The 25,703-nt window shown below is 41.3% G+C and overlaps 1 protein-coding gene across 1 annotated transcript in view; it reads right to left on the bottom strand.

Moving 5' to 3' along the window:
• LOC134205418 (acetylcholinesterase) overlaps window positions 1–1,060 on the bottom strand; it is a 95,764-nt gene extending 94,704 nt beyond the window's left edge. The window contains exons 1-3 of the mRNA XM_062680647.1: window positions 889–1,060; window positions 758–788; window positions 121–527 (exon numbers count right to left, since the gene is read on the bottom strand). Of these exons, the coding sequence (XP_062536631.1) occupies window positions 121–407 (287 nt within the window). The 5' untranslated portion in view covers window positions 408–527; window positions 758–788; window positions 889–1,060. The remainder of the gene's footprint in view (window positions 1–120; window positions 528–757; window positions 789–888) is intronic.
• Window positions 1,061–25,703: the final 24,643 nt, after the last annotated feature.

Below are 25,703 nucleotides of genomic sequence, written 5' to 3'. Positions count from 1 at the left end.
GAGTTTTGAGAATGCGAGCTTTTCCCAACAGTCGATAAATCGCGGTGGGTGACTGTCTCCACCCACACCGTGTTGCAGCATATTCAACTGTAACAATATTCTCCACCCCACCAAACTCACCTTTCTTGAATACATGATGGGGGTAACCGTGTGGCATCCAACACACCGTGCCACGGCTCAGCTGGAACGGGCTTACGGAAGCGCAGACCGTCGACCGGTGGTTTCGCGAACGGAACTCCATTGAACACATGCACCTCTCGGCCTAGCACCATTGTTGAACGACCCCGGATGGGGCCACTGCTCGTTTGAACCACCAGCCGGTCGAAGATTCCATAAGCGGGGCTTATCACAGCTATGCACAGCAGAAGGGAAATCATTCTGAACCACAATCGTACTACCGCTTGCATTTTGATACTACTTTTCGCGCACACGATGCACTTAATCAATCTTTGTTTTCACAATGGAAACCGATGGTTTTATCCTGTTTTGTTATTCACTAATGGATCCGTTTACAGCGGTTTACATTCCTAGATTAAATGACACCATATTGACAACGATACACAAATTGATAATTTTCTAACTTGAAGGATACTAAAACTACTGCTTCTTTTCCTCCACACAATGTGCGATTCCACAATCAAGCTATTCTGATACTGTTAACACATAATTCAATCAAAATAGAATTTTCCCCAAATATACTGCTCAACAACACCCACAAACATTCTGCTCTGAAAATGCTTTTCCAATATTTTTTCACCTCACTCACTGACACTGGATACGATTGATGCCTGGGGAATAAAGATAAAGAAAATTTCATGAGAATTTATTGTACGATGGGAAGTATAAGAGAATAGAACATTCATGTGCGATTGTCAATCTACCACCCACCATGAATTGTTTTCTTATTAATCCATGTTAGAAAAGGTTACTAAATCGTTTGCAGGTGATGGACGCAAAACGCAAAATCTAAACGTGTGTTCTGCATGTGGAGATCGTTTCAATGTATCAACAAACAAACCGATTTTGGAGAATTTTATTGAATCTGCCGATAATATTTTCACTCGTTATCATCTTCCTCGGTCACAACCAGAATGATAACTACGGAGTCTGATTATGTCTGCTAAGGCAGCAAGTAAATACACTGGCTTTGTCGAGATGATCAAAACTCAAATGCAATGAATCATCAGAACAGCAATTGATTGCTGTTGTCCATTTCTTAGTGAAGCTTAAACACGTTCTCCAATGCACTGTCCTGGCCGCGTCTTTTCGAAAGGTGTTCATTTAATTAAGTGTCAAACTTTCGAAACTTGTAAAATCTGATTGCGGCAACCACAATGCTCCATTTGATTATAACAATTTTCCACTATATTGTCCACCATCACACACCTTGAAGATATATCTTTGGCCATCCCTAGACAGCTGTTCCAATATTAAATTAGCTTAAATTGAATTCAATTCCAGTACCACCGTGGACCAGCAGCACTCAAGTTGTCGCCGCCGAGTCCCCTATTACTTGCGAGCAGCCTATGTTTATTATCAAATTGCACGAATGCATACACATAAATAAATCGAGTATGAACCAGCATCATAAGTTAGGGAAAAACATCTTCTGCCTTTCTGACGATCGCAATTTACGCTCACATGAGTCAACAACTCTTGACGGTTGTTCACCGTGCAGGTCGATAAAAGCAAGATAAAACCAGAATCTCTTCTCCGTACAAGGTATGTAACGAATCTACACTGCAATCAGTGTCATGTTCACGGCACACAACATAATTGCACTCCATCCAGCCAGTCTACATTGGAATGCGCCACAAAAACACGGACCGTTAAATTGCATGCTTTCGTCGTTCTTTCGTCATTCAACACCTGTCGAAAACCATGCGCGAGGTCACCGGAATTCTGGTTTAGGGTTGATTTGTTGCTGTCTCAGTTGTGATAATTTTTTATCTCGCAAACCGATTAAGTATTGTTTCTGTAACCGGAATCAATACCGTTTTGTCAGTTTGTCAGTTTTGTCAGTTACAAATCTGTATTCAATAATACAGCTGATGTTTTATGTCATTACAACGATTAGTATATTGGTTAAATATTTCCCTATCTTTACATAGTGGCATTGTAGAGATAATAAACATTGACCATGTAAGGATGGCTGCTGTATTTATTTATTTATTTTCAGACTATGCAGTGCATAAAAGTCTTGGTCCAGCTCGGTCCATGACAGCATGTCGCCGACCACGCAGTTTGCGGAGGGTACGCAAATAATCTTTCACCTGATCGATCCACCTTGCTAGCTGCGCACCTTGCCTTTTTGTTCCCGTCGTCACTGGATTACTGTTCAACATTCTGGCTACGTGCCCGGCCCAACGCAGTCTTCCGATTTTCGCGGTTTGAACGAGGGATGGTTCTCCCAACAGCTGATGCAACTCAACGTACCGTCCGCCATCTGCACTCCACCAGAAATGGTACGCAGCACTTTCCTTTCGAAAACTCCAAGTGCGCGTTTGTCCACCACGAGCATCGTCCAGGTCTCGTGTCCGTAGAGAACTACTCTGCCGTAATCTGGAAAAGTGACGTATCAGCCATTTTACAACATGCATGTTTTCCATTTTTCTGTTAAAGAGCTCGATGAGTAGTACTCGTTAACACCATTTTTGGAAAATGGCGTATACGTCACTATTTCAGATTACGGAAGTAACTGGTCTAATAAGCGTTTTGTAGATAGTTTGGTACGGCGGCGAACTCTATTCGATCGGAGCGTCTTGCGGAGTCAAAAGTACATACGATCGTACCACTTCCAAAGCGATGTTTAATAGCAGGTACGAAGGACCACGCCTTGCCATAGCCCTCTGCGCGTTTCGAAAGAACCAGAGAATGCCCCTAAATTCAAACCATCCAAACCATCCATCATCACCTTGATCAGTTTATCAGGAAAGCCGTTTTCGTGCATTAGCTGCCATAGCTTGTCCCGATAGATTGTATCATATACGGCTTTAAAAATGATGTGTGGGTACGTTGTATTCGCGGCATTTCTGCAACACCTGGCGTACGGCAAACACCTGGTCCGTGGTAGAGCGTTCACCCATAAATCCCGCCTGGTACTGCCCTACGAACTCTCTTGCAATAGGTGTTGGCTGGCGGCATAAAATTTGGGAGAGTACCTTGTATGCGGCGTTCAACAATGATATTGCGCATTAGTTGCTACAATCCAGCTTATCGCCCTTTTTGTAGATGGATGGGACACACGACACCTTCCATCCAATCCTACGGCAGTACCTCGTCCTGGATTTCCTGGAGATCCGGAGCCGGAAGACGTTTACCTTGCACGCCTGCTCCCAGGTGCATAACCATACCGCCACCGTTGTTTGCCACATCGCCATTCAGGTGCTCTTTGAAGTCCTACCGCCACCTTTGGATCACCTCACGTTCGTTCGTAAGAAGGTTGCTCTAGTGCCCAGTCAACATTTTGGTACCTATATCTCTTGATATAGGTTATTATATAAGAACCAACTTAATCGTATATAATGCACAGATTGGCTATATACGTACCAAAGTGGAGGCGATATAGGTACATACGAGTTTTATTATACGATTTTTTCCGACATCTTGAGAACAGTATTACGATTTTACATAAAAATATGAAAAAAAAACCCAGATTAATCCACCTAGCGGTGATGGTGCCTTTCTCGACCTTCGTAAAATGTGTGTGCTTGAAAATAGATGAGCTAGTAGCTAGGAGTAAAAAAGAAAAAAAAATCCTTGTCCGTTCTATGAAAATCGGATTATTTCGAGCAAAGATACTGTAGATCCAGTTGAAAACCGAAAATCATATTTTGTCCCATTCCCGGATGTTGCAACTGCATCGCGAGTGGTGCACGACTATGGCATAGATGCGCCCCACTCGCGATGCAGTTGCAACATCCGGAAATGCCAGAAAATGTGATTGTCGCGAAATCTCAGTTCGGTTTTCAACTTGATCTACAATATGCTAATAAGAATTTCGACAATTTTTATCCTTTTCCAATCTTTTTGACGTACATACCCTGTTTTATTTTACCCAGTCATATATTTTTTAGGATATTGCGAGAAGATAGAAAAATTCGAACGAGGGTCCGACGGTCGACCGTCGGAAAGCTGTTCCGCAAACGTCAAATCACTTGATGCACGAAAAATAATTTTGGTTGATTTTTCGGTGTAAATGTTGATTATTGAAATCAAAGAAAATATGTAACTTTGAACGAGTGTTACTTGCCGCTATATATTTTAAATAAGTTTTATGGTACTTTCAAGGCATTTCAGAACGTATTTATGCGTTTTTGAAACATTTTAGACTTCTCGAATATTCTTGATATCAAGGAATATCAACACTTTTCGCACAGTGCATGTCATTTGAAGTTTCCGACGCTCAATCTTCTTCTTCTTCTTTGCTCCGCAAAATTAGAAGTATTCTCTGTTCTTGCAATATTACTTTTGGATGTTTGTTAAACTGAAGCTCCGACTACACAAAAAGAAAACGAAAATGTCATTCCCATCAAGCGAGCGGAGGTCAATATTTGTTATGATATAAATCTCATGACCGTCCTTCTGCCAAACTCCCGAAAGAAGAGGGAGGGAAGTGTATCAGTGTGGAAGCATCCGACAAGGATGTTATAGATCATTTAGTAATTCGCGTTCGATCATTTAGTAGTTTGTCAATAACTCATTCCAGAAGCTGAATTTCAAAATGTGTTGTATGGTGGACTCCTAGTGCGAAGGTTTTTCTACAACTCTGCCAAATAGCTCGTTGTTTGAATGTCACTAGTATCCGAGTTATAGCTATAGTATCAGTAACTTAGACTAAATGATAACAAAATTCCAATCATTTAGTTAAAGCTACTGCAACTAGCGCTATAACTTCGTCATTAGTGGAATTCTAGCAACAATCCATTAGGCAGAGTTGTAGAAAAACCTTCGCACTAGAAGTCCACCATACAACACATTTTGAAATTCAGCTTCTGTAATGAGTTATTCACAAACTACTAAATGATCCAACGCAAATTACTAAATGATCGATAACATCCTTGGCATCCGATAGTTCGCTTTCGAAGAGAAATTATAGCCTTTCGAGACAACTTTGTTGCACAAGAAAGGCAAAAATTAAGGCCAATTTTTAAGGTAATAGTCCAATCTGGCCAATTTTCAATAGAAAATAATAGAACAGGATTCCGCGTTCAATGCAATTTGTTGTGAGTAAATCGATCGAGGGTAAGTGTATCAAAAGTGAGCTAGGCTTTTCTACACGCTTTTTTATAACACAAAGTATTTTGGCCTTAATTTCTGTGCCCATAGTCCGATCTTCCAAATTTTCAATAGAAAACAATACGGCAGGATTTCGCGTGGAATAGAACTTGTTGCAAGTAAATCGGTTCGGAGGATAAGTACCGAAAAAGTGAGCTAAACTTTTCGCACTTTTGATGGGCGCACACACACACATACACACACAGAGACATCATCTCAGTTCGTCGAGCTGAATCGATTGGTATATAACACTATGGAACTCAAGGCCTTCTGTAAAAATTTGGTTTTGGAGCGAACATATACGGAAAGTATACTTTTTAGGCAAAAGGCAAAAATGGTGTTTCGGACACAACTTCCGACCCCATATTTCGATCTGGCCAATGTTCAATAGGACACATTGGGACAGGATTATGCGTCAAATGCAACTTGTTGCGAACAAATCAGCTGAAGATAAATGCCTAAAAAAAGAGTGACATTCTTTACGCGATTTTTTCGTAAAAGTTTGCGTTTTAGCCATAACTTCCGATCCCATAGTCCGATCTGGCCAATTTTCAATAGGAAACAATGGGACAGGATTCTGCGTCGAATGCAACTTGTTGCTTGTATATCGATCGAGCTTAGGTGTCCAAAAAATAGGTGACATTTTTTTGTAATTCTTCTATAAAAAAAGATATTTGGCCATAACTTCCGATTCCATAGTCCGATCTGGCCAATTTCCAATAGGCAACAATGAGAAAGGATTCTGCGTCGAATGCAATTTGTTGCGAGTAAATCGGTTGAGGATAAGTGCCTGAAAAATGAGTGACATTTTTTACGCGATTTTTACGTATAAATTTGTATTTTGGCCATAACTTCCGATCCCATAGTCCGACCTGGCCAATTTCCAATAGGAAATAATGGGAAAGTATTCTGCGTCGAATGCAAATTGTTGCGAGCAAATCGGTTGAGGATAAGTGCCCGAAAAATGAGTGACATTTTTTACGCGATTTTTATGTATAAATTTGTATTTTGGCCATAACTTCCGATCCCATAGTCCGACCTGGCCAATTTCCAATAGGAAACAATGGGAAAGGATTCTGCGTCGAATGCAATTTGTTGCGAGCAAATAGGTTGAGGATAAGTGCCCGAAAAATGAGTGACATTTTTTACGCGATTTTTACGTATAAATTTGTATTTTGGCCATAACTTCCGATCCCATAGTCCGACCTGGCCAATTTCCAATAGGAAACAATGGGAAAGGATTCTGCGTCGAATGCAATTTGTTGCAAGCAAATCGGTTGAGGATAAGTGCCTGAAAAATGAGTGACATTTTTTGCCTCGTTTTGTGCGCACACACACACACACACACACACACACAGACATCACCTCAATTCGTCGAACTGAGTCGATTGGTATATAACACTATGGGTCTCCGGACCTTCTATAAAAAGTTTGTTTTTGGAGCGATCATATAGCCTTTACCGTATACTTAGTATACGAGAAAGGCAAAAAGGTATTTGGCCATAACTTCCGATTCCATAGTCCGATCTGGCCAATTTCCAATAGGAAACAATGGGACAGGATCCTGCGTCGGATGCAATTCGTTGCGAGCAAATCGGTTGAGGATAAGTGCCTGAAAAATGAGTGACATTTTTTACGCGATTTTTACGTATAAATTTGTATTTTGGCCATAACTTCCGATCCCATAGTCCGACCTGGCCAATTTCCAATAGGAAACAATGGGAAAGGATTCTGCGTCGAATGCAATTTGTTGCGAGCAAATCGGTTGAGGATAAGTGCCCGAAAAATGAGTGACATTTTTTACGCGATTTTTATGTATAAATTTGTATTTTGGCCATAACTTCCGATCCCATAGTCCGACCTGGCCAATTTCCAATAGGAAACAATGGGAAAGTATTCTGCGTCGAATGCAATTTGTTGCGAGCAAATAGGTTGAGGATAAGTGCCCGAAAAATGAGTGACATTTTCTACGCGATTTTCACGTATAAATTTGTATTTTGGCCATAACTTCCGATCCCATAGTCCGACCTGGCCAATTTCCAATAGGAAACAATGGGAAAGGATTCTGCGTCGAATGCAATTTGTTGCAAGCAAATCGGTTGAGGATAAGTGCCTGAAAAATGAGTGACATTTTTTGCGTCGTTTTGTGCGCACACACACACACACACATACACACACACACACACACACACACACACACACACACACACACACACACACACACACACACACACACACACACACACACACACACACACACACACACACACACACATCACCTCAATTCGTCGAACTGAGTCGATTGGTATATAACACTATGGGTCTCCGGACCTTCTATAAAAAGTTTGTTTTTGGAGCGATCATATAGCCTTTACCGTATACTTAGTATACGAGAAAGGCAAAAATACCGGCACCAAGTCTCGAACATGCGATCTTTGGATTTACAGGCGGATATTCTACTACATACTGCACATCTTGAACTGATTCGGATTTTTGTCCAACATAAACTACACAATTTATATCTTTACAACTGCTTGATACTTCAACAAGCCGTTTGGACTGAAGTGGTTTCGATTGTATTACGATTCACATAGGCATTCATTCGCACTCATATAGGATATTGCAAGGAGTATAAGTCATTACGAGTTTTTATTCACACAATTACGATTGATTTTCACTACGGTAAAAATTATCGTATACGATGCATTCAATACAACATCCTTTGACAATAATCTGACAAAGTTTGATATACAATACGATTCAGATTTTTGATGGACGCAAATGCGACTTTATTTGCTGTTTGTTATACGATATGTGGTTTACTGGGTACCAAGACACGTTATACTGATCTTTGTGTTTTCAATACATACACTGAAGGCCATCCAAAATGTTCTTGAGCTCAGGTCGTCATATCTGTAATCGAGTAGAAGAGCAAATCTTGTTTCAAATCAAGTTCAGGTCATCCTTCCCAGTTCAAAGTAATCAAATGCCTCATTTGAAATTTCTCTGCGAGCTCCGTAATGACATTCTAGAATGGGTGAAATTATGTGAAGTTCGGTTAGTAAGACCTACGCGACAACGGCCTTCAAAATGTTTTCGGCAGCTATCAAAACCCTTCCCAACAGATCCATGGATACCTGCCAAGAAACGTTATACCGATCTTTCTGCATTTCAATACATAGGTCGTCAGATCTACAATCAAGTAGAAGCGCAATGCTGGTTTCAAATCAAGCTCAGGCCATCCTGCTCAGTTCAAAGAAATCAAATGACTTTTTGCAAATTTTTCTGCGTGCCCCATAATGACATTCTAGAACGCGCGAAATGTTCTGAAGTTCAGCTCGTAAGACCTACGCAACAACGGCCTCCAAAATGTTTTCGGCAGCTATCAAAACCTTTCTCAACACATCCTTGGAGAAACGTTATGCCGATCTTTCTGCATTTCAATACACTGAAGGCCATCCAAAACGTTCTTGTGTTCAGGTCGTCAGATCTGCAATCAAGTAGAACCGCAATTCTTGTTTCAAATCAAGCTCAGGTCATCCTGCCCAGTTCAAAGAAATCAAATGACTTATTGGATTTTTTTCTGCGTGCTCCATAACGACCTGAACTCAAAAACGTTTTGGGTGGCCTTCAGTGTATTGAAATGCAGAAAGATCGGTAGAACGTTTCTTGGCAGGTATCCATTAGACTGGCCATGGAAACAAAAGGTTGTCGAATTCCACGGGCACCCCGCAGGATTGTGTCTTTTGGTGAGAAAATCAATCTCTCAAAATTTCAGCTGAATCGCTTGTTGCATAAGCTGGCGCATTTGGTTTGAAGTTTGTATGGGGATTTCAGTCAAAATATATAGGAAAATACACCTCAGTCACTCATTTGGTCTGGAAATTTGTTCTGATTGCTCGATCGAGCTCAGAATTACAAAATGGGGCAGTTGATATGCTACAAAACAATTTCACAGAACATTGCACGATGATTAAATGAACTTTTATATAGTTTTCGATTGATGCGATTCGATCAATAAGTCCAAAATTACACAATCCAGCTCCTAATAAATCAGTTCTACTAATCCCCTTTGAGAAAAGCTTGGGGTCTTGATTTTTGGTCAACGCTTTACTGAGAACGAGCTCTTTGAAGGAGGTGACGTCGTCCCGGCCTTTTAAGGGTTAATAAAAATTAAAAATTAAATGATTTGTTTTTCATGATCAATCATCTTGCCAGAAATTTTTGATCAAAAGTTGTCAAAAGATTCAACTAGGGTCATTTTTATTTTCAGTCAAGCTTCCATGAATCGATGATTTATGACTGAATATCGACTCATGGAAGCAATTTATGCCATATTTAAAAATATTTTCTGGGTTAATGTGACGGTCCTTTAAAAATAGTGTCATCTTGTTTTTTTTTTATGAATTGACTATAATTACAGATTTTTTGACCTTGAGGAGCTTTGTTGGTGACACACTAGAGTGGGGGGTCATGGTCATTTTTTTTCAAATCAATGGTTTTTCGAAACTATTCTGGGTCCCAAACAACTGTGCTGAGTTTGGGCCTAATTGATTGCTTCCTCGCTTTCCGCATTGCGTTTGATTTTTTTTTGTTGGGCATTCTGTGTTACTGAACCGCTACTGTGCCGAGATCTACATTGTGCTGTACAGAATCTATTTTGATTTTCCATTACTCATTATTGTTGTCGGTGCCAGTCCATCTCGTCATGAGTCCATTGTGTCCGTTTGTCCATGTCGTGCATCCAATAATCGTTGCATTGTTCAGTTGCCATTTATCCGGGTAACGTTGGAGGAATGCCTCCGAGAAGAACAAGTTGTCAGTCGTCATCAGGCAGCCGACGGTAAGGCGCATACCCCAAACGCCACCGCATGGGTTGCGGATCCGACGACTGAAGAGGTTTTGGTGGAGGGGCTGGGAATCGAACCCATGACCATCCGCTTGTAAGGCGAACGTGTAACCAACTACGCTACGGGACCCCCCTACGTTAGAAGTTTGTATGGAGATTAGTATGGGAAAACGTATATTTTCGCATTTTTACTTCTAGAGGTTTCAGTTCATCGTAAACCAAGGGGCACATTCCCGATCAATAATGCATAACAAAATTATAACAAGGGGAGTTATTTATTTCAGAAAAAATATTGTAACAAAATGTGTTATAAATTTTGCTAATTAGTTGTTAAAATAACAAAATTATATCAAAAATTCCTCTAGTCATAACACAATTAAAACAGAGGTTGATACCTCCATATCAACATTATAACAAACGTTGATATCATTTTTCTGTACAAAAATCTACTTTCAAGATAATTGCCTACATCACGGATAAAAATCTGGTACGCCCGAATAAAAAATACAATAGAATAACAATACAATTTATTGTAACACTACTATTAATAACATAAAATTGACTATAGATTCTTTTGTAAATGAAACCCTAGAAATACATTAGAATGCATTGTTATGAACCATTTACTCAAATGTAAATGAACTTTTCGCAATAGAATGTACGGGTTGTTAAGTATCGTAACTATACAAAATTTGAGATTTTTCCATACATTTTTTTTCGTCACACAATAGAGTGTATGGTTAATATATTGTTGAAATATGCGACCAAAACTGTTCAAAATACAATGGATTGTATTGTATTTGTATTGTAAAACAATACGATTTTTGATTTCTCAGTTATGACAGCTTTACTGTTTAACAATGCAATTTAAAGGAGAAAAATGCATATTTGGCAACATGAGGCAAATATTGTTATATAGTTTATATGCAATTTGAAGAAACGTTTCAAAAGTTATCAATGTATCAATCTTATGTACGGAAACGTTTCAAAAAATTGCAAGTATTGTTACATTAGAAAAATATGTTGATGTATTGCATCCTTAGTGTTGATACAATCTGTGCAACCATCAAGAAACAATATATCCTATTGTATACCGTACATGATATGGTAATTCAATTGTTTACACTATTGTACCAATGGTACAGTTTTATCCGGGCGCTACCACGACGGATTTCCATCCATAATGTAGGCAATTAACTATGTCCCAGCTATGTATTAATATCGGGCGGGTTCAAGTTATACTGAAGGTGATTACCTCCGATTTTGTTTCCAATATCTACAAAAAAATGTAGGCAATTATTTTGTGGAAATATTCATAACTAATGTTGTTATAATTTTGATATGAAATAAAACTGGCCGAAGACACATTTTTAGCGAATTATCTAATTATAACACACGTTGTTTTAAATAACAACCATTGATAGAATTAAGATATAATTTTGTTATGCATTCCTGATCGGGTTGCGTCAAAGTGTAACCCAAAGGAAGCCGAAAAACTCTGCTGAAGAAGGTACGTTGCTAGAAGAAGATTGGCTGTTCAAACCATGTGCGAAAAATCGTTTATTCTGCCAGCCCTTCCGAACTGCGTGGACCAGTATTTTAACTGAGTATTATTTCAAAATTATTGATCATATAGAGCAGCGGTTCTCAACCTGGGGTACATGTACCCCTGGGGGTACCTTCGTTGGCCCTAGGGGGTACCTCCGACAAAAATGCGTAATGGCGGACGTATTACTATTCCAATCAATTTTTATTTCAAAAATTCAAATTGTACATAATATGCAATGCGATCAATAAATCCAAATTGAATTCTGCCTTCCACAACCAGCACAATGCATAAAGGGCAGTGGTGGAAATCTGTGAACCTTGCTCACAAAACGAGAAGTAGGCAATGCAAAATACTCGCGAACAATTGTTTTGCCTTTTTCTTGCCTACCTACTACTCGCAGAGAAAACAAAAAAACGAACCACAAAAAATGTTCGTGAAGCTTCGCGAGTCATTCGGGTTGAATTGCAAAATGTCATAAAACAACCTAGGAACATGTTTATCACGGATGTTCAAGCAAGAACACCTTTGTTTATTGTTATTCTGTTTATCTCAAGTGAAAGTTATCCATTGTATTCGAAGTAACCACAAATACTCGCGACCGTGATTTTTACTCCCGAACAAAATATTGCCCTGCTTTTTTACTTTGCTCTGCCCGTACTCGCGAACAAAGCAAGCACCAGAAAAATGCTGGCAGTAGGTTCGCGCGAGTGTGGCATTTTTTGATAGGGCCAATTACAATCTTTTCTTACTTGTGAAGCGAGTATTTCCACCACTGATAAAGGGCTGCGGAACAAAAGATCGAACGAGCAAAACGTCGAATGAACAAAATGATTTTTTTTTTCACTAATGCTCGGTTGCTTCGTTGCAAGAGGATTAGAAGCATCCTTCTACGCATCTCAGAAGCCTTCTTCCAAGCAGCTTGAAGGCTTTCTTACAAAAGGCTCGGAAGCCTCCTGGGCACTTCAAAAGTCTCCTTTCAAGTGATTAGGTTGCCTCCTTTCAAGAGGCTGGCAAGCCTTCTTTTAAGAGGCTCGGAAGCCTCTTTTTAAGAGGCATGGAAACCTCCTTTCAAGAGGCTCGAAATCCTTTTTCAAGAGGCTCAGAAGCTCCTTTCAAGTGGCTGAAAAGCCTCTTTCCAAGAAGCTAGAAAGCCTATTTCAAGAGGATTGGAAGCCTCCTTTCAAGAGGCTCAAAAATTCCTTTTAAGCCTCCTTTAAAGAGGCTCGGAAGCCTCCCTCTCAAGAAGCTCAAAAGACTTCTTTTCTAGAGGCTCAAAAGCCTCCTTTTCCGGAAGCTTCTTTCAAGAGGCTCGGAAGCCTCCTTTCAATATATTTTCAAGAGACGCGGAAGCCTCCTTTCAAGAGGCTCAGAAGCCTACTTTCAAGAGGCTAGGAAGTCTTCTTTCAAGAGGCTCCAAAACCTCCTTCCAGGCTCAGAAGCCTTTTTCCAAGAGGCTCGGAAGGCTCCTTTCAAGAGGCTCGGAGGCCTCATTTCAAAAGGCTCAAAAGCATCCTTTCAAGAGGCTCAAAAGCCTCCTTCTAAGAGGCTCGGAAGCGTCCTTGCAAGAGGCTTGGAAGACTCCTTTCAAGAGGCTCGGAAGCCTTTTTCAAGGGGTTCGGAAGCCTTACAAGAGGCTCGAAACCTCCTTTCAAGAGGCTCAGGCCTCATTTCAAGAGGTTCAAAATCCCTTCAACAGACTCAAAAGCATCCTTTCAAGAGGCTCAAATGCCTCCCTCTAAGAGGTTCTAAAGTGTCCTTTCAAGAGGCTCGGAAGCCTCCTTCAAGAGGCTCGGAAGCCTTACAAGAGGCTTGGAAGCCTCCTTTCAAGAGGCTCAAACTCCTCCTTTTCTAGAGGCCCAGAATCCTCCTTTCAAGAGACTCGGAAGCCTCCTTTCAATTTCCTTTCAAGAGGCTCAGAAGCCTCCTTTTAAGAGGCTCAGAAGTCTTCTTTCAAGAGGCTCAAAAGCCTCCTTCCAAGAGGCTCCTATAAAGATGCTCGGAAAACTCCTTTTAACATCCTTTCAAGAGGCTGGAAAGCCTTCTTCCAAGAGGCTCGAAAGCTTTTTTCCAAAAGGCTCGGAAGCCTCCTTTCAAAAGGCTCGAAAGTCTTCTTTCAAGAGGCTCGGAAGCCTCTTTTCAAGAGGTTTGGAAGTCTCCTTTCAAGATCCTTTCAAGAGGCTCATAAACCTCCTTCCAGGCTCAGAAGCCTCCTTTCAATAGGCTCAAAAGCCTCCTTCCAAGAGGTTCGTAAGCGTCCTTTCAAAAGGCTCAGAAGCCTCCTCCTTTCAAGAGGCTCGGAAGGCTCCTTTCGAGAGGCTCGGAAGTTCCTATTCAAGAGGCTCAGAATCCTTCTTTCAAGAGGCTTAGAAGTCTACTTTCAAGTGGTTCGGAAGCCTTTTTTCAAGAGGCTTGGAAGCGTCGTTTTAAGCTGCAGAGGAAGCCTCCTTTTTAGTGGCTCAAAAACCGCCTTCAAGAGGCTCGGAGGCCTCTCTACAACAGGCTCAGAAGCCTCTAATGAAGAAAGCTTCCCTTCAAAGGGCTCGGTATTATTCTTTCAAAAGGATTGGAAATCTAATTTCGAAAGGGGGTACCTCAATTAATGCAAAAGTTCCAAGGGGTACCTCTCAAGAAAAAGGTTGAGAACCGCTGATATAGAGCATTGGAGCTAATGAGAGTTATTCGGAATCATTTCACATAGTAAAAATTCCAACAAGAAGGAAGTTTGGGTTTGACAACCATAGGTTGTCCGGTAGTGCTGGCAGAAACATTGATTTCTTGCATATGGTTTGAACAATCAATTTTCAAAGCTTAAGGTGATTATTAGGGGTGGTGGAAATTCGCGATTTCGCGGAAGCCGCGAAATCCGCGAAATTTGATGTTAGCCGCGAAATTTAAACATTTTCGCGAAATCAACCTTTCCCGTCAATAATTTTATTCCAATCTATTGCCTCAGTCGATTTCTTGACCTAGTCAATACCAACTCGACAAACAACGCATTTTTTGAAGTCCCGATTTTTTTTAAGTGCAAAGTCCGAAATTGATCGAATGTTGAGCTAAAATTAAATTGAAAAACAATTTTGTTTTTATTTCAAATTTTAAAAATAATTAGAGACGTAAAAATATGGATTCTTTAGGAAAGTTTATCCTAAACAAGAGAAATTATCGATTGCACCAATAAAATTGTATGACGGGAAAAAATCAATTTGACCGAAGCGTCTAATAAGATGAAGCAATACTACACCCAGGTTTTTTTTACACGGTTTGGTTTTAGTCGTTTAAGACCTTCAGCGTCAATGAAACAATGAGTTAACCCCACGAAAAAAATCACAAAAAATCAAAGAAAATTCAAGGGGTATTAAAAAAGCTTTGAAAATTCAGGTTAACCGAGAAATTAATGAACTCCAACCGTGTAAAAAAAAACCTGGGTGTACTCGATACCTACCACGCGATTCTGCCAACCGGGTTTAAAGTTTTTACGATCGGTCCGATTACTGGTTTCGCAGCTAGCGAAGTTTTTGTCTGTTGATGACCTGTTCGATGGAATTTTACAATGTGCAATCAACAAGGGTATGATACAGGATGAACTATCGGCCTACGAACATGCCGTTACGGAAATACAGGAAAATGCCGATCCACTCACGTTTTGGTTTGCAAACCGTGACCGCTTTCCTCAGCTCTTATAGCGGTGAAATATCTGTCTATTCCTGGAAACTCGATAGATGTTGAACGTAGTGTCAGCCAGTACAATTTAATCAACTTCCCAGCGACAAAAGTTGACGGAAAAAAAATTGGCCAACCAAGTGCTTTTGACCAGTAATGCAAAGAAATAATAAAAAAAAAATGAAATTAATAAACGTAACAATTTAAATAAATATGGAATCTACATTGTCTTTTTTTATTTTTTGGACCGAAATATAATTTACCGCGAAATTGCCGCGAATTTTCGAATTTTCTGAATTGGCTGCCCGCGAAATTTTGAAAATTTTGCCGCGAATTTCCACCATTCCTTAGTGATTATACAATCAAGCCATGTGGTGCATTTCAAATTCACCACACGGTTTTCTACTGCTATTATCAAATCTAGCGTATTAATGTATCTATTCAAATCTAGCGTAATAATGTTCGTACAATGCTGAAATTAAAGTCGATTGTTCAGCATAAGTAAGCAAACGATCTACGGATGCTTCATCCCCATGGGCGTTGAGGTTCTCTGAATTCGTGCTCTTGAAAAATCACTAGAAAAAGCACGTGGTTTCTAAGATGGCCGATTTGTGGCTTTGTTGTATAACCACCTTAATAACATTTCTTGTAGACCTTTCGGCTACGTACCTTCTTTGGTAAAGTCTTTCAGCATCTTTTAGGCTATATTGCTTACGTATTGGGTCACGTGATTGACGATAAATTGAAGCCGCCAGGGAAAATGTAAAATATACGTTTTCTCATACTAATTTCCATAAAAATTTAAAACGCGATGCGGAAAGCGAGGACGCAACCAATCGAGCCCATATTTTGCAGAGTTGATTGGGGTCCCAAAACGATTCAGAAAAGCCCTGATCTCACTGATCCAATTATGAGTTTTGGGTTTTTCCATACAACTGCGCCCCACTCTGACCCGTAATGCTGGGTAGACACCTTTACGTGGTGTGTTACGGGGTAAGATCTACCACGGTTACATTGCCAGCTACAGGCAAATCCTGACCCAACGAATACCTTCCTCATTATCCAACTCCGTAGTACTTATGAGGGTGTCGCTAAGTCGGTGGCCTCTCGTTAAGTAAGTACTACATCAACACTTCCTTCCTCTCCCTAGTTACGGTGAAGATGGGCGTGGCCAGGAGTAGTAATCCTCATGCTTTTGTTATTTTTGTTTAAGACTGGAATCAAGTACCACTCCCCTTCTTGATTTCTGATAGCATTCTAGATAAGGATCTCAAAAGAAAAACATGAGTATCACTAGTGTCCAATCTACGAATTACACCGTAACAATGCTAATGCTAATGCTAATGCTAATGCTAATGCATACAACTGCGCCCCACTCTACTACACACGTTCCTGAGAATGGGCTACGCCATTCAGGATACGATAATACGAAGACTATGACAAGTTTCATGAACTTAGCTATTTTACGAATGATCTGAAGACGAAACGAAACCTGAAGACATACAATGGCCAATCCATGAGATTTGGTTATGGTCATTTTTTACTAAAAGTAAGAAAATAAAAAGTTTAAGGAGAATCGTGTTCTTCATCATCTTCTTCTATGGTTCTATGGCGTGTTCTTCTAAAGTGGGTTTTATGAATTGATCACTTTTACATGTGATACCGGAGGGCTTTTGGTTGCTACTCACATCCGTGAGAATAAGTCTAGACCAACATTTGAAAAGGGCGTAACAGCCAAAATTTATTCCTTCTGATTCTTCGTCCACAATCATCACAATGGGTCACCACAATCATTTGTTACTCATCGTTCGAAAATGGACAACTTTTTTTTAAAAAAACGCGCTTTTCTATGATAAGTTTCATGAATTGTTGAAAATTCGCAGGGTCCGCTAGTTTTATACTAAAATGAGTTACATCACTGTTGTGCGTGAAAAAAGGCATATACTTCGGGATTTTATTTGCTATGCAAAAAGGGTAATTGGAATTCTTTCAAAATTGTATTTCATATTAATTATGAAAGTATGAAAAACTTGATTGAGCAAATCGAAAACGAAATGGCGACTTTGCAGTATGTATTTGTCTGCTGATGCGTTTTTCTACTGGCCCGGAATATAATTTGAAAAAATCTTTACCGATCGACTCCAAAATTTAACAATAATTGATTACAAATCGGTTTCCTTAGCGACGTACGTAGCAATGCTTGAAGGATATCATTAGCCTCCACTTGCGGCGCACTAGCCTTCTAGCCAAATCTTCCATACTGGATCCGGGGAAATTGGATGCCAATAGAATCGCATTAAGAATCTTACAGCAACATTTGAACAGGGCATAGCAGCCAAAACATGCTGTATTTGGTCTCATTGGTAGGTGCAATTGATTGATAGGTATTGATAGTCTGGCATTTCACTAAGGCTTCTTACATTATGCAAAGCAAAAAATAAGTACGTAATATTTTTTTAAAAAATGCATCAATTATTAACCTTTTACCAATATAATTCAACACACTTCTACTTCTACCTCCTGTAATAGTACTATAGTGTTACAACGGTTATCATTCCTCGTACAGGTGATACTTTGCAAAACTCACGTGCATGCAAGCTCATCGTAATATTGTCCCACTCATAGCATACCTGGTACGGAAAATACCCATCGCATTAAAACAAGGGGTCCTCCATAAATTGCACATAGGAGTATAGGATAGGATTTCAAGGAGTGTGACGATCCATTGACTACTTTCAGATGCCTCACAAAAAAACGACACGGAGGGGAAGGAAATGAGTACGGCCGATTTTTACGTGACGATCCTAATGGAGCTTGCCGAAACAAATAAAACATCTTGCAAACGTACAGCATTCCTCCGAGACCGTCCTGCGGGGAACTGAACCAAAATACGCCCCCGATTAGGTCATCAAGGATGAAGGTGAACAAATGGAGGCACGATTTCTTCTTTGTCGTTTTATATAGTTCATTAAATTATAGCTTATGAAAACTCAACATATGTGGCAACGAAGATTATTTTCTCCGATACACCTGCACGCGAAAAGGACGAAAACATAAGATGATGGAACGACTAAATAAGCGATCTTAGCTGATGATTGAGCATTACGTTTTTTTTTTTGGTCAAACGTTGATGTCGAGGAAAAAGTTTTGGTACTTAGACAGGGGTTAACAATTTAACATAATACGCCCATGGAAATAATTATAGCACTATAGCTGGTTTTACATACAAAATGGTCATGTTTGAGGATCAATATTTCGGTTTCTAGCCTATTTAGGATTTATATAGGATCAATATTTCGGTTTCTAGCGATTTGACCTGAGGCTAGGATGCAAAATATGTCCTTAATCTAATCACTAGAAATCGATATATTGATCTTTAAACATAACCATTTTGTATGTAAAACCAGCGATGGCGTTATAATTATTTCCGGGCTGTAGAAAAATATCTGTAAAGACATCAATGTTTCCACAAATATCAAACAGTTCAGATAAATAATATACAATATCCACAGGCTTATAACGCGTGTTGTACACGCGAGTATACTATAACAAACTAGTGGTCAAATTTCAAATTCGCACAACGGTAAATAAGAGAGAGATTAAAATAGGATTGAAAGAGATGGAGCGCAAAGAACGATAATAAGGTATGTTATAATTCTCAATTCCTCATCCGGCCATCCGGGATTACATCCGGCTGGAATGTTGCTTATAACTCAACACGAATCCTCCTTTGGGTTTTCTTAGTGATAACACGATAAGAAACTTAGCTGTGATTTTCAATTAACTACCAAACTTGCTTCGTATTCTGCTTGATCTCTTGTATGTTCATTGTTCACGCCTAACAACCCTAACAACCGGTAAAGTTTCATCCACTCATATTCTACAGCTTTTGCTAATCTGACATCTTCTGGAGACCACACCTTTGTGCCGAACAAAATCCAAGAAGAAGAGCGCCCAATCCTCTTGCCAAGTCCACAGTCTCCAACGCTCTGAAAAGCAACGCTATCTTGAGCCTGATTTGGGTAGTCGAGACGCCTTAGTACTGGAAGCCATACCTCAATCAAAACCTTCGTGTCGACTTCGGCGCCCAATGAAGCACCCACGGATGAAGAAGCAATGTATAGTGCCTAGGCGGCATCCAGCGGACGAAAATAACGTGAAGAGCATGTACAGATTTTCCGGTTGTCAAGACCAGCAACCAGATCATCAATTTGTCCATTTCGGAAAGCTAACGGCTGATAATAATGTTAATCGTGAAATACGAAGGCGCATCATCTGTGGAAGTCGGGCCTACTACAGGCTCCCGTAGAAACTGCGGTCAAAAAAGATTCACCATCGCAACAAATGTGTCATGTACTAGACGCTGATAAGACCGGTAGTCCTCTATGGACACGAAACATGGACAATGCTCGAGGAGAACTTGCAAGCACTCGGAGTATTCGAGAGACGGGTGCTTAGGACCATCTTTGGCGGTGTGCAAGAAGACGGTATGTGGCGGCGAAGAATGAACTACTAGCCCGCCCAGCTCTACGGCGAAGTATCCAGTATCCAGAAGGTATCCCAGTATCCAGAAGGTAGCTAAGGCCGGAAGGATACGATGGGCATAGAGTGTTGCAAGAATGCCGGACAGCAACCCTGCAAAGATGGTATTCGCTTTCGATCCGGCAGGTACGAGATGGCGTGGAGCGCGCGAGCGAGGTGGGCTGAACAGGTGCAGAACGATTTGGCGAGTGCGGGGCGCGTTCGAGGATGGAGAGATGCGGCCTCGAACCGTGTATTGTGGAGTCAAATTGTTGATTCAGTGTTATCTGTTTAGATGTAAGCCAAATAAATGAAATATTCTACCGCAACCAAATCGGTCCGGACGATAAGTCCAACCCAGCCTAGTAGAATACTCTTTCAGCTGAGCATCGCTAGCTGACCCTATATTAGGGCATAGATGTCGCTCTAGCTTGGCCCCTCTACGACTCTATCGATAGCTTCCTCGGAGGAAGGTACAAGTGGGTTTTAAGGTAGGGGCCAACATCCGGCATCTGGGACATCCCTTCCTCTGGGACATGTGCTAAAGTTCAACGAGGACATCCCAGTCGTTGGAGTTCGATCCCGTGGTAATATGCCAATAAGCTTACTTAAGGTGATTATACAATCAAGCCATGTGGTGAATTTCTAATTCACCACACGATTTTCTACTCCTATTATCAAAAGTTCAAATCCAGCGTAATAGTTCTCGTACAATGCTGAAATTAAAGTCGATTGTTTATCATGAGTAAGCAAACGATCTACGGATGTTTCATTCCCATGGGCATTGTGGTTCTCTTAATTCGTGCTCTTGAAAAATCACTAGAAAAAGCACGTGGTTTCCAAGATGGCCGATTTGTGGCTTTGTTGTATAACCACCTTAAATCTACCTACCTTGCAGCCCGCTACCAGGCATCGGAAATAAGGTGATTAGTATTATCTACGACTCCATCTCTCTCTCTCTTCCTCTTGGGATAAATAAATGCGAGGAAGGGTCCTTTGACCGAATGCCACTAGGCCGAAATTTGTTTGGTCGAATATACCATTAGGCTGAATGGGTCATTTGGCCGAAAGGGACATTTGGCCGAAAGGGTCATTTAGCCGAAATGATCGTTTGGCCGAAAGGTCATTTGGCCGAAGGGTCGTTTGGCCGAAAGGGTCATTTGGCCGAAAGGGCCATTTGGCCGAAAGGTTCGTTTGACCGAAAAGTTTGTTTGACCAAAATGGTCATTTGGCCGAAAGGGTCATTAGGCCGAAAGAATCATCAGGTCAAAAGGGTCATTTGACCGAATAAGTCATTTGAAAAGTGAGAAATTAGTAGTAAGAAGAAAGACGTTTAAATTTTCATTTCGAATTTCTCACTTCTCACTGTTAAAAAATGAGGAGTGCGAAGTGAGTAGTGAGACGTCTCACTATTTACTTTGCACTTTTCACTTTTTACAGTGAGAATTGATAAATAAGGAGTGAGTCACTTCTCACTCCTCATTTCTCACTGTGAAAAAGAGGAGCGCGAAGTGAGTAGTGAGACGTAAGATGTCTCACTCCTCACTCTTGATTTTTCTCTTCTCACTATGAAAAGTGAGAAGCGTGAAGTGAGTAGAGAGACGTCTCACTGCTCTTTTCGCGCTGCTCACTTTTGACAGCAAAAAGTTAGAAATGAGGAGTGAGAAGTGAGACGTCTCACTTCTCACTACTCATTTCTTACTTCTCACTGTAAAAAGTTAGTAGTGCGAAGTGGGTAGTAAGACGGCTCTTTACTCACTTTGCACTACTTACCTTTACAGCGAGATGTAAGAAATGAGTGAGACGTCTTACTTCTCATTCCTCACTTCTCACTGTGAAAAGTGAGTAGTGCGAAGTGGGTAGTGAGACATTTCACTACTCATATTGCGCTTCTCACTTTTGACAGTGAGAAGCGAAAAATGAAGAGTGAGAAGTGAGACGTCTATCTTCTCATTCCTAATTTTGCACTTTTCAAATGTCATATTCAGCCAAATGACCCTTTCGGGCAAATGACCAAATGACCTTTGCGGGGCCCTCCTTAGCCGTGCGGTAAGACGCGCGGCTATAAAGCAACATCATGCTGAGGGTGGCTGGGTTCGATTCCCGGTGCCGGTCTAGACAATTTTCGGATTGGAAATTATCTCGACTTCCCTGGGCATAAAAGTATCATCGTGTTAGCCTCATGATATACGAATGCAAGAATGGTAACTTGGCTTAGAAACCTCGCAGTTAATAACTGTGGAAGTGCTTAATGAACACTAAGCTGCGAAGCGGCTCTGTCCCAGTGTGGGGATGTAATGCCAAGAAGAAGAAGAAGAAGAAGAACCCTTTCGGGCAAATAACCCTTTCGGTCTAATTACCCTTTCGGGCAAATGACCGTTTCGGCCAAACGACCCTAATGACCAAACGACCCTTTCGATCAAGTGACCCTTTCGGCCAAATGTTCCTTCCGGCCAAATGACCCGTTCGGCCAAATGACGCTTTCGGCCAAATGACCCTTTCGCCTAAATGACCCTTTCGGCCAAATGACAATTTCGGCTAGACGGGTTTCCAACCAAGGTCCAATCTCTGTGGTGTCGATTTATTGGAACCTTTTGAGTCAGCTGACCTGATGTCGGTGAATGATGGCTTCCGAATACGCACAGGTCGTCTAGGATGCAGCTAAGGCGCCTCTTTCACAAACCAGCAGCCGGCCTGGACGTAAAACTCTCCGTTGGTGGTCGGACGTGACGCGTCAGCAAGGATCTCCGATTCGCAAGGAGTATGCCCGTCAGTCATCCAAGAAAGATAACGTTGCAAATATAAAAAAAAACATCACGAGTGCCATTTCATCATGCAAGAAAACACCAGAAAGCAATGGACTTTTTCGACTCCTTCAACTTAGCCCATCCCGCCGTCGAACTGTGAAGGAATGTAAACGCTCTCAGTGGAAGCCTTTAACCTTTACGTTCACGTTGAAGACCGCTCAAGGAGTATTTTGCCCACTTGTGTCGGTAAGCGTCTATCCAGCCGAACTCCAGAAGCTCATTATCGCCAGATCCCCTTCACTCGAGAACTTCCAAGTCCCGCCGGACTCGACTAGCTCCCCGTTCAACCAACTTTTTTCTTCCGCCGATCTGTTATGCGGGAAATCCTCTGGCCCAGATGGAATAGCGTACCCGATGGTGAACAACCATCCTTTCCCTCTGTATGCCTCGACATACCGCCCGATCTGACTGATCTTGCTAACCTCCTGCTTTTCCAAGTTTGTTGAAAGGCTAGTTGACCGTCGCCTATGCGGGAAACACGAAATCGACGAAGAATTCGGCTTCCAACAGCTTGGCTTGGTACGGGACCTGGACAAATTTCGCCGGTCTAAAAGACGTCCTTCAGAACGTCTTTGAAGATGGTGAACACCCCGACACCGCTAGTACAGTATCAACTCAGCGAATGGAAAAACTCGGCCAACATACTGGCTTTAGCTCGGAATTTCCTCAAGGAGCGATCATTCCAAGTCTTCATCGTAAATCGGTCCTCCGAAATCTAACAGGACTCAGGAAGAAAATGACGTACCCCAAGGGTCCTGGTAGTCACCTTATTTTTGGTCGCCTGCTTCTTACCACACAACGATTACGTCTTCTTTGACGGCGACAGCATTCTATTGGTCGTCGTCGGAGACACACCTGGACTCATAGTATGGAACGAGGAGCAGGCACTTCTTTATAGCAAATATAAATCACTCCATCGCAAGAGGCTTCTAGAGAGGAGACTATACGGAGGATCTTCGTAGATCGGTTTGCTGAGTTGCTAAACACGGAATTCAGAAACCATGAGTATCGCCACATCGACGGTTTCATTTCGAGGCAAAGCGTCATGTAGGAGTCACTGGTAGTGGTGTTGAATTATCTGTCCAAGCAATTCAGAAACCACGGCCCTGTTTATCACCGTCACTAAACTCTCCGTCAAACCGATCCTAGGGCATCCCAGGGCATTGTGGAGTGCCAGGTAAAGCTATAATATGGCTGGTGTCTGTTATCGAGGCCGGTTGACTCCAAAGCCAAGATTAAGAGAATCATTAGTCAAGATTTTGACAACCGGTGGGTGGCTTCCAAGCTATGGAAGGTTGAGGAATCAACAGTCTCCACGAACGATATTTCCAGCCACGGGGATCAACAGATCATCTCCCGTCTTCGGACCGGTCACAACCGATTTTCACATAACCTCGATGGTAGTCCATTCCTAACGTTTTGTAAAACATGTGGGGTGTTGAATTCCATCGAACATCTGATTTGCCGGTGTATGAAGTTTAACGTTTCCCGATCCAGCTACGGAATCTCCTCGTTTATCCGAATCGTGACTAATGCTTTTGTCAGCCTATCAGCTCTCGTCTGTTTTCTCAAAGACCGGTATATCAGAAAATTTAGTCGTTATCTTGGGTCTCCCGCGCATTCCAACCCGGGTGTTATTCTCATCCTGGGAATTGTGTTTTTCATGGGTTTTAGGACCCACCCCTCTCAGATTGAACAGAAATTAACTACAGTCCCTCATCCACATAAATTGTTTGATTTGATTCACACTTTCGCAAAGGCGAACTCTAGATTCCCATTTTCGGACGAATATATCTTCTGATATCACTGCACAGGAGGCAATCGAACATTTTCCCCCAATAGTGCGTTACACCCATCCAGGAATTTATTTGGAAGAAAAAAAATGGTTTTCGAAACATGATACTTCGTCCAGCGTCTTGTGTTTATTCGACCTGCTTTATTGCGGAATAATGTATTATCTGATTTTGATGTGCAAAGTTTAAATCCTCTTCAATTGAAATCTTTTATCATATTGCACTAAACCTTGAATTTGGAAGATCCCATTGTTGGACCTGAGTGTTGCTCTGTTTCAAGCCCTCTCCTTTTCGCCAAACGACAAGTGAAAAAAATCCTGCATCAAATTCACGGAAATAAAGAAAAAAGGAGACACCTGGCTATTTGTACCAACCATTTGATCTCGATTTGAGAATGCCTGTTCCAAAACATGGACGTGTTTTAGCTCCACCGCAAGGATTTATGAGTGGGTTTTTACTATGTAGCTTTATGTGTATAGTAATTTGCGTGCTGCCTCGTGTTCGTTGTACTATTTCTGCTGCTTCCTCGCACAAAAACCGTGAGCCAGACATGCATGATTTCCAGGCATTCAAGACGTACCACCGTACAATTGTGTGGGTGTGAAAATACAAAACACAGACCGCCGCGCCGAACAGCTAGATGGTGAGCGGAAGCCCTGAAATGTGATAGTCCACAGTCAGGGTCGTCCTTTACGACGTTTTCCTTTTCGACTTTCCACGGTCTTTCGCGCGCTCTTGCCACGAATACTCTACCACCCATCCACCCCATCGAGAAGCAACACACACATATGCAATGCTGAGTAGACCGTCCACCCGTCAACCGTTCCCTGAGATGATCATCCAATATGTAGGTCTCCAGCACCTGCAAAACTATTCCACATCATGGCCTTAGATTTCAATCACATAAATTGATTATGGCACATCTTGCCTACTACTCATGTGAAACGGATAAGAGAGAGGAAACGATAAATCCCATGCCACAAAAAAATAAAAGGCAAAGACGACGGTCTTGCCAAAGTCATCCGGAACTCCAAGGTCCGAAGCTAGACACACCTACACAGTCACATCTGTGCATGATTTCTATATGAAGTAATATATTTCACTAAATTTTCCAAAGGCCAAATCTTGTCTTGATACGAAACACAAATTTTCCAACCCCATTTTTCAATATTTAAATCACAATCACCACCTCAGGTCAATCATCTACTCTCCATGTACTCAGGATGCCATGAAAAATTCATCTACAA

Source organism: Armigeres subalbatus, chromosome 1, assembly GCF_024139115.2.
Source record: "Armigeres subalbatus isolate Guangzhou_Male chromosome 1, GZ_Asu_2, whole genome shotgun sequence".
Taxonomy (NCBI): domain Eukaryota; kingdom Metazoa; phylum Arthropoda; class Insecta; order Diptera; family Culicidae; genus Armigeres; species Armigeres subalbatus.
Note: the sequence above shows the minus strand (reverse complement) of the source record. Positions and strands in the feature narration are given on the sequence as shown.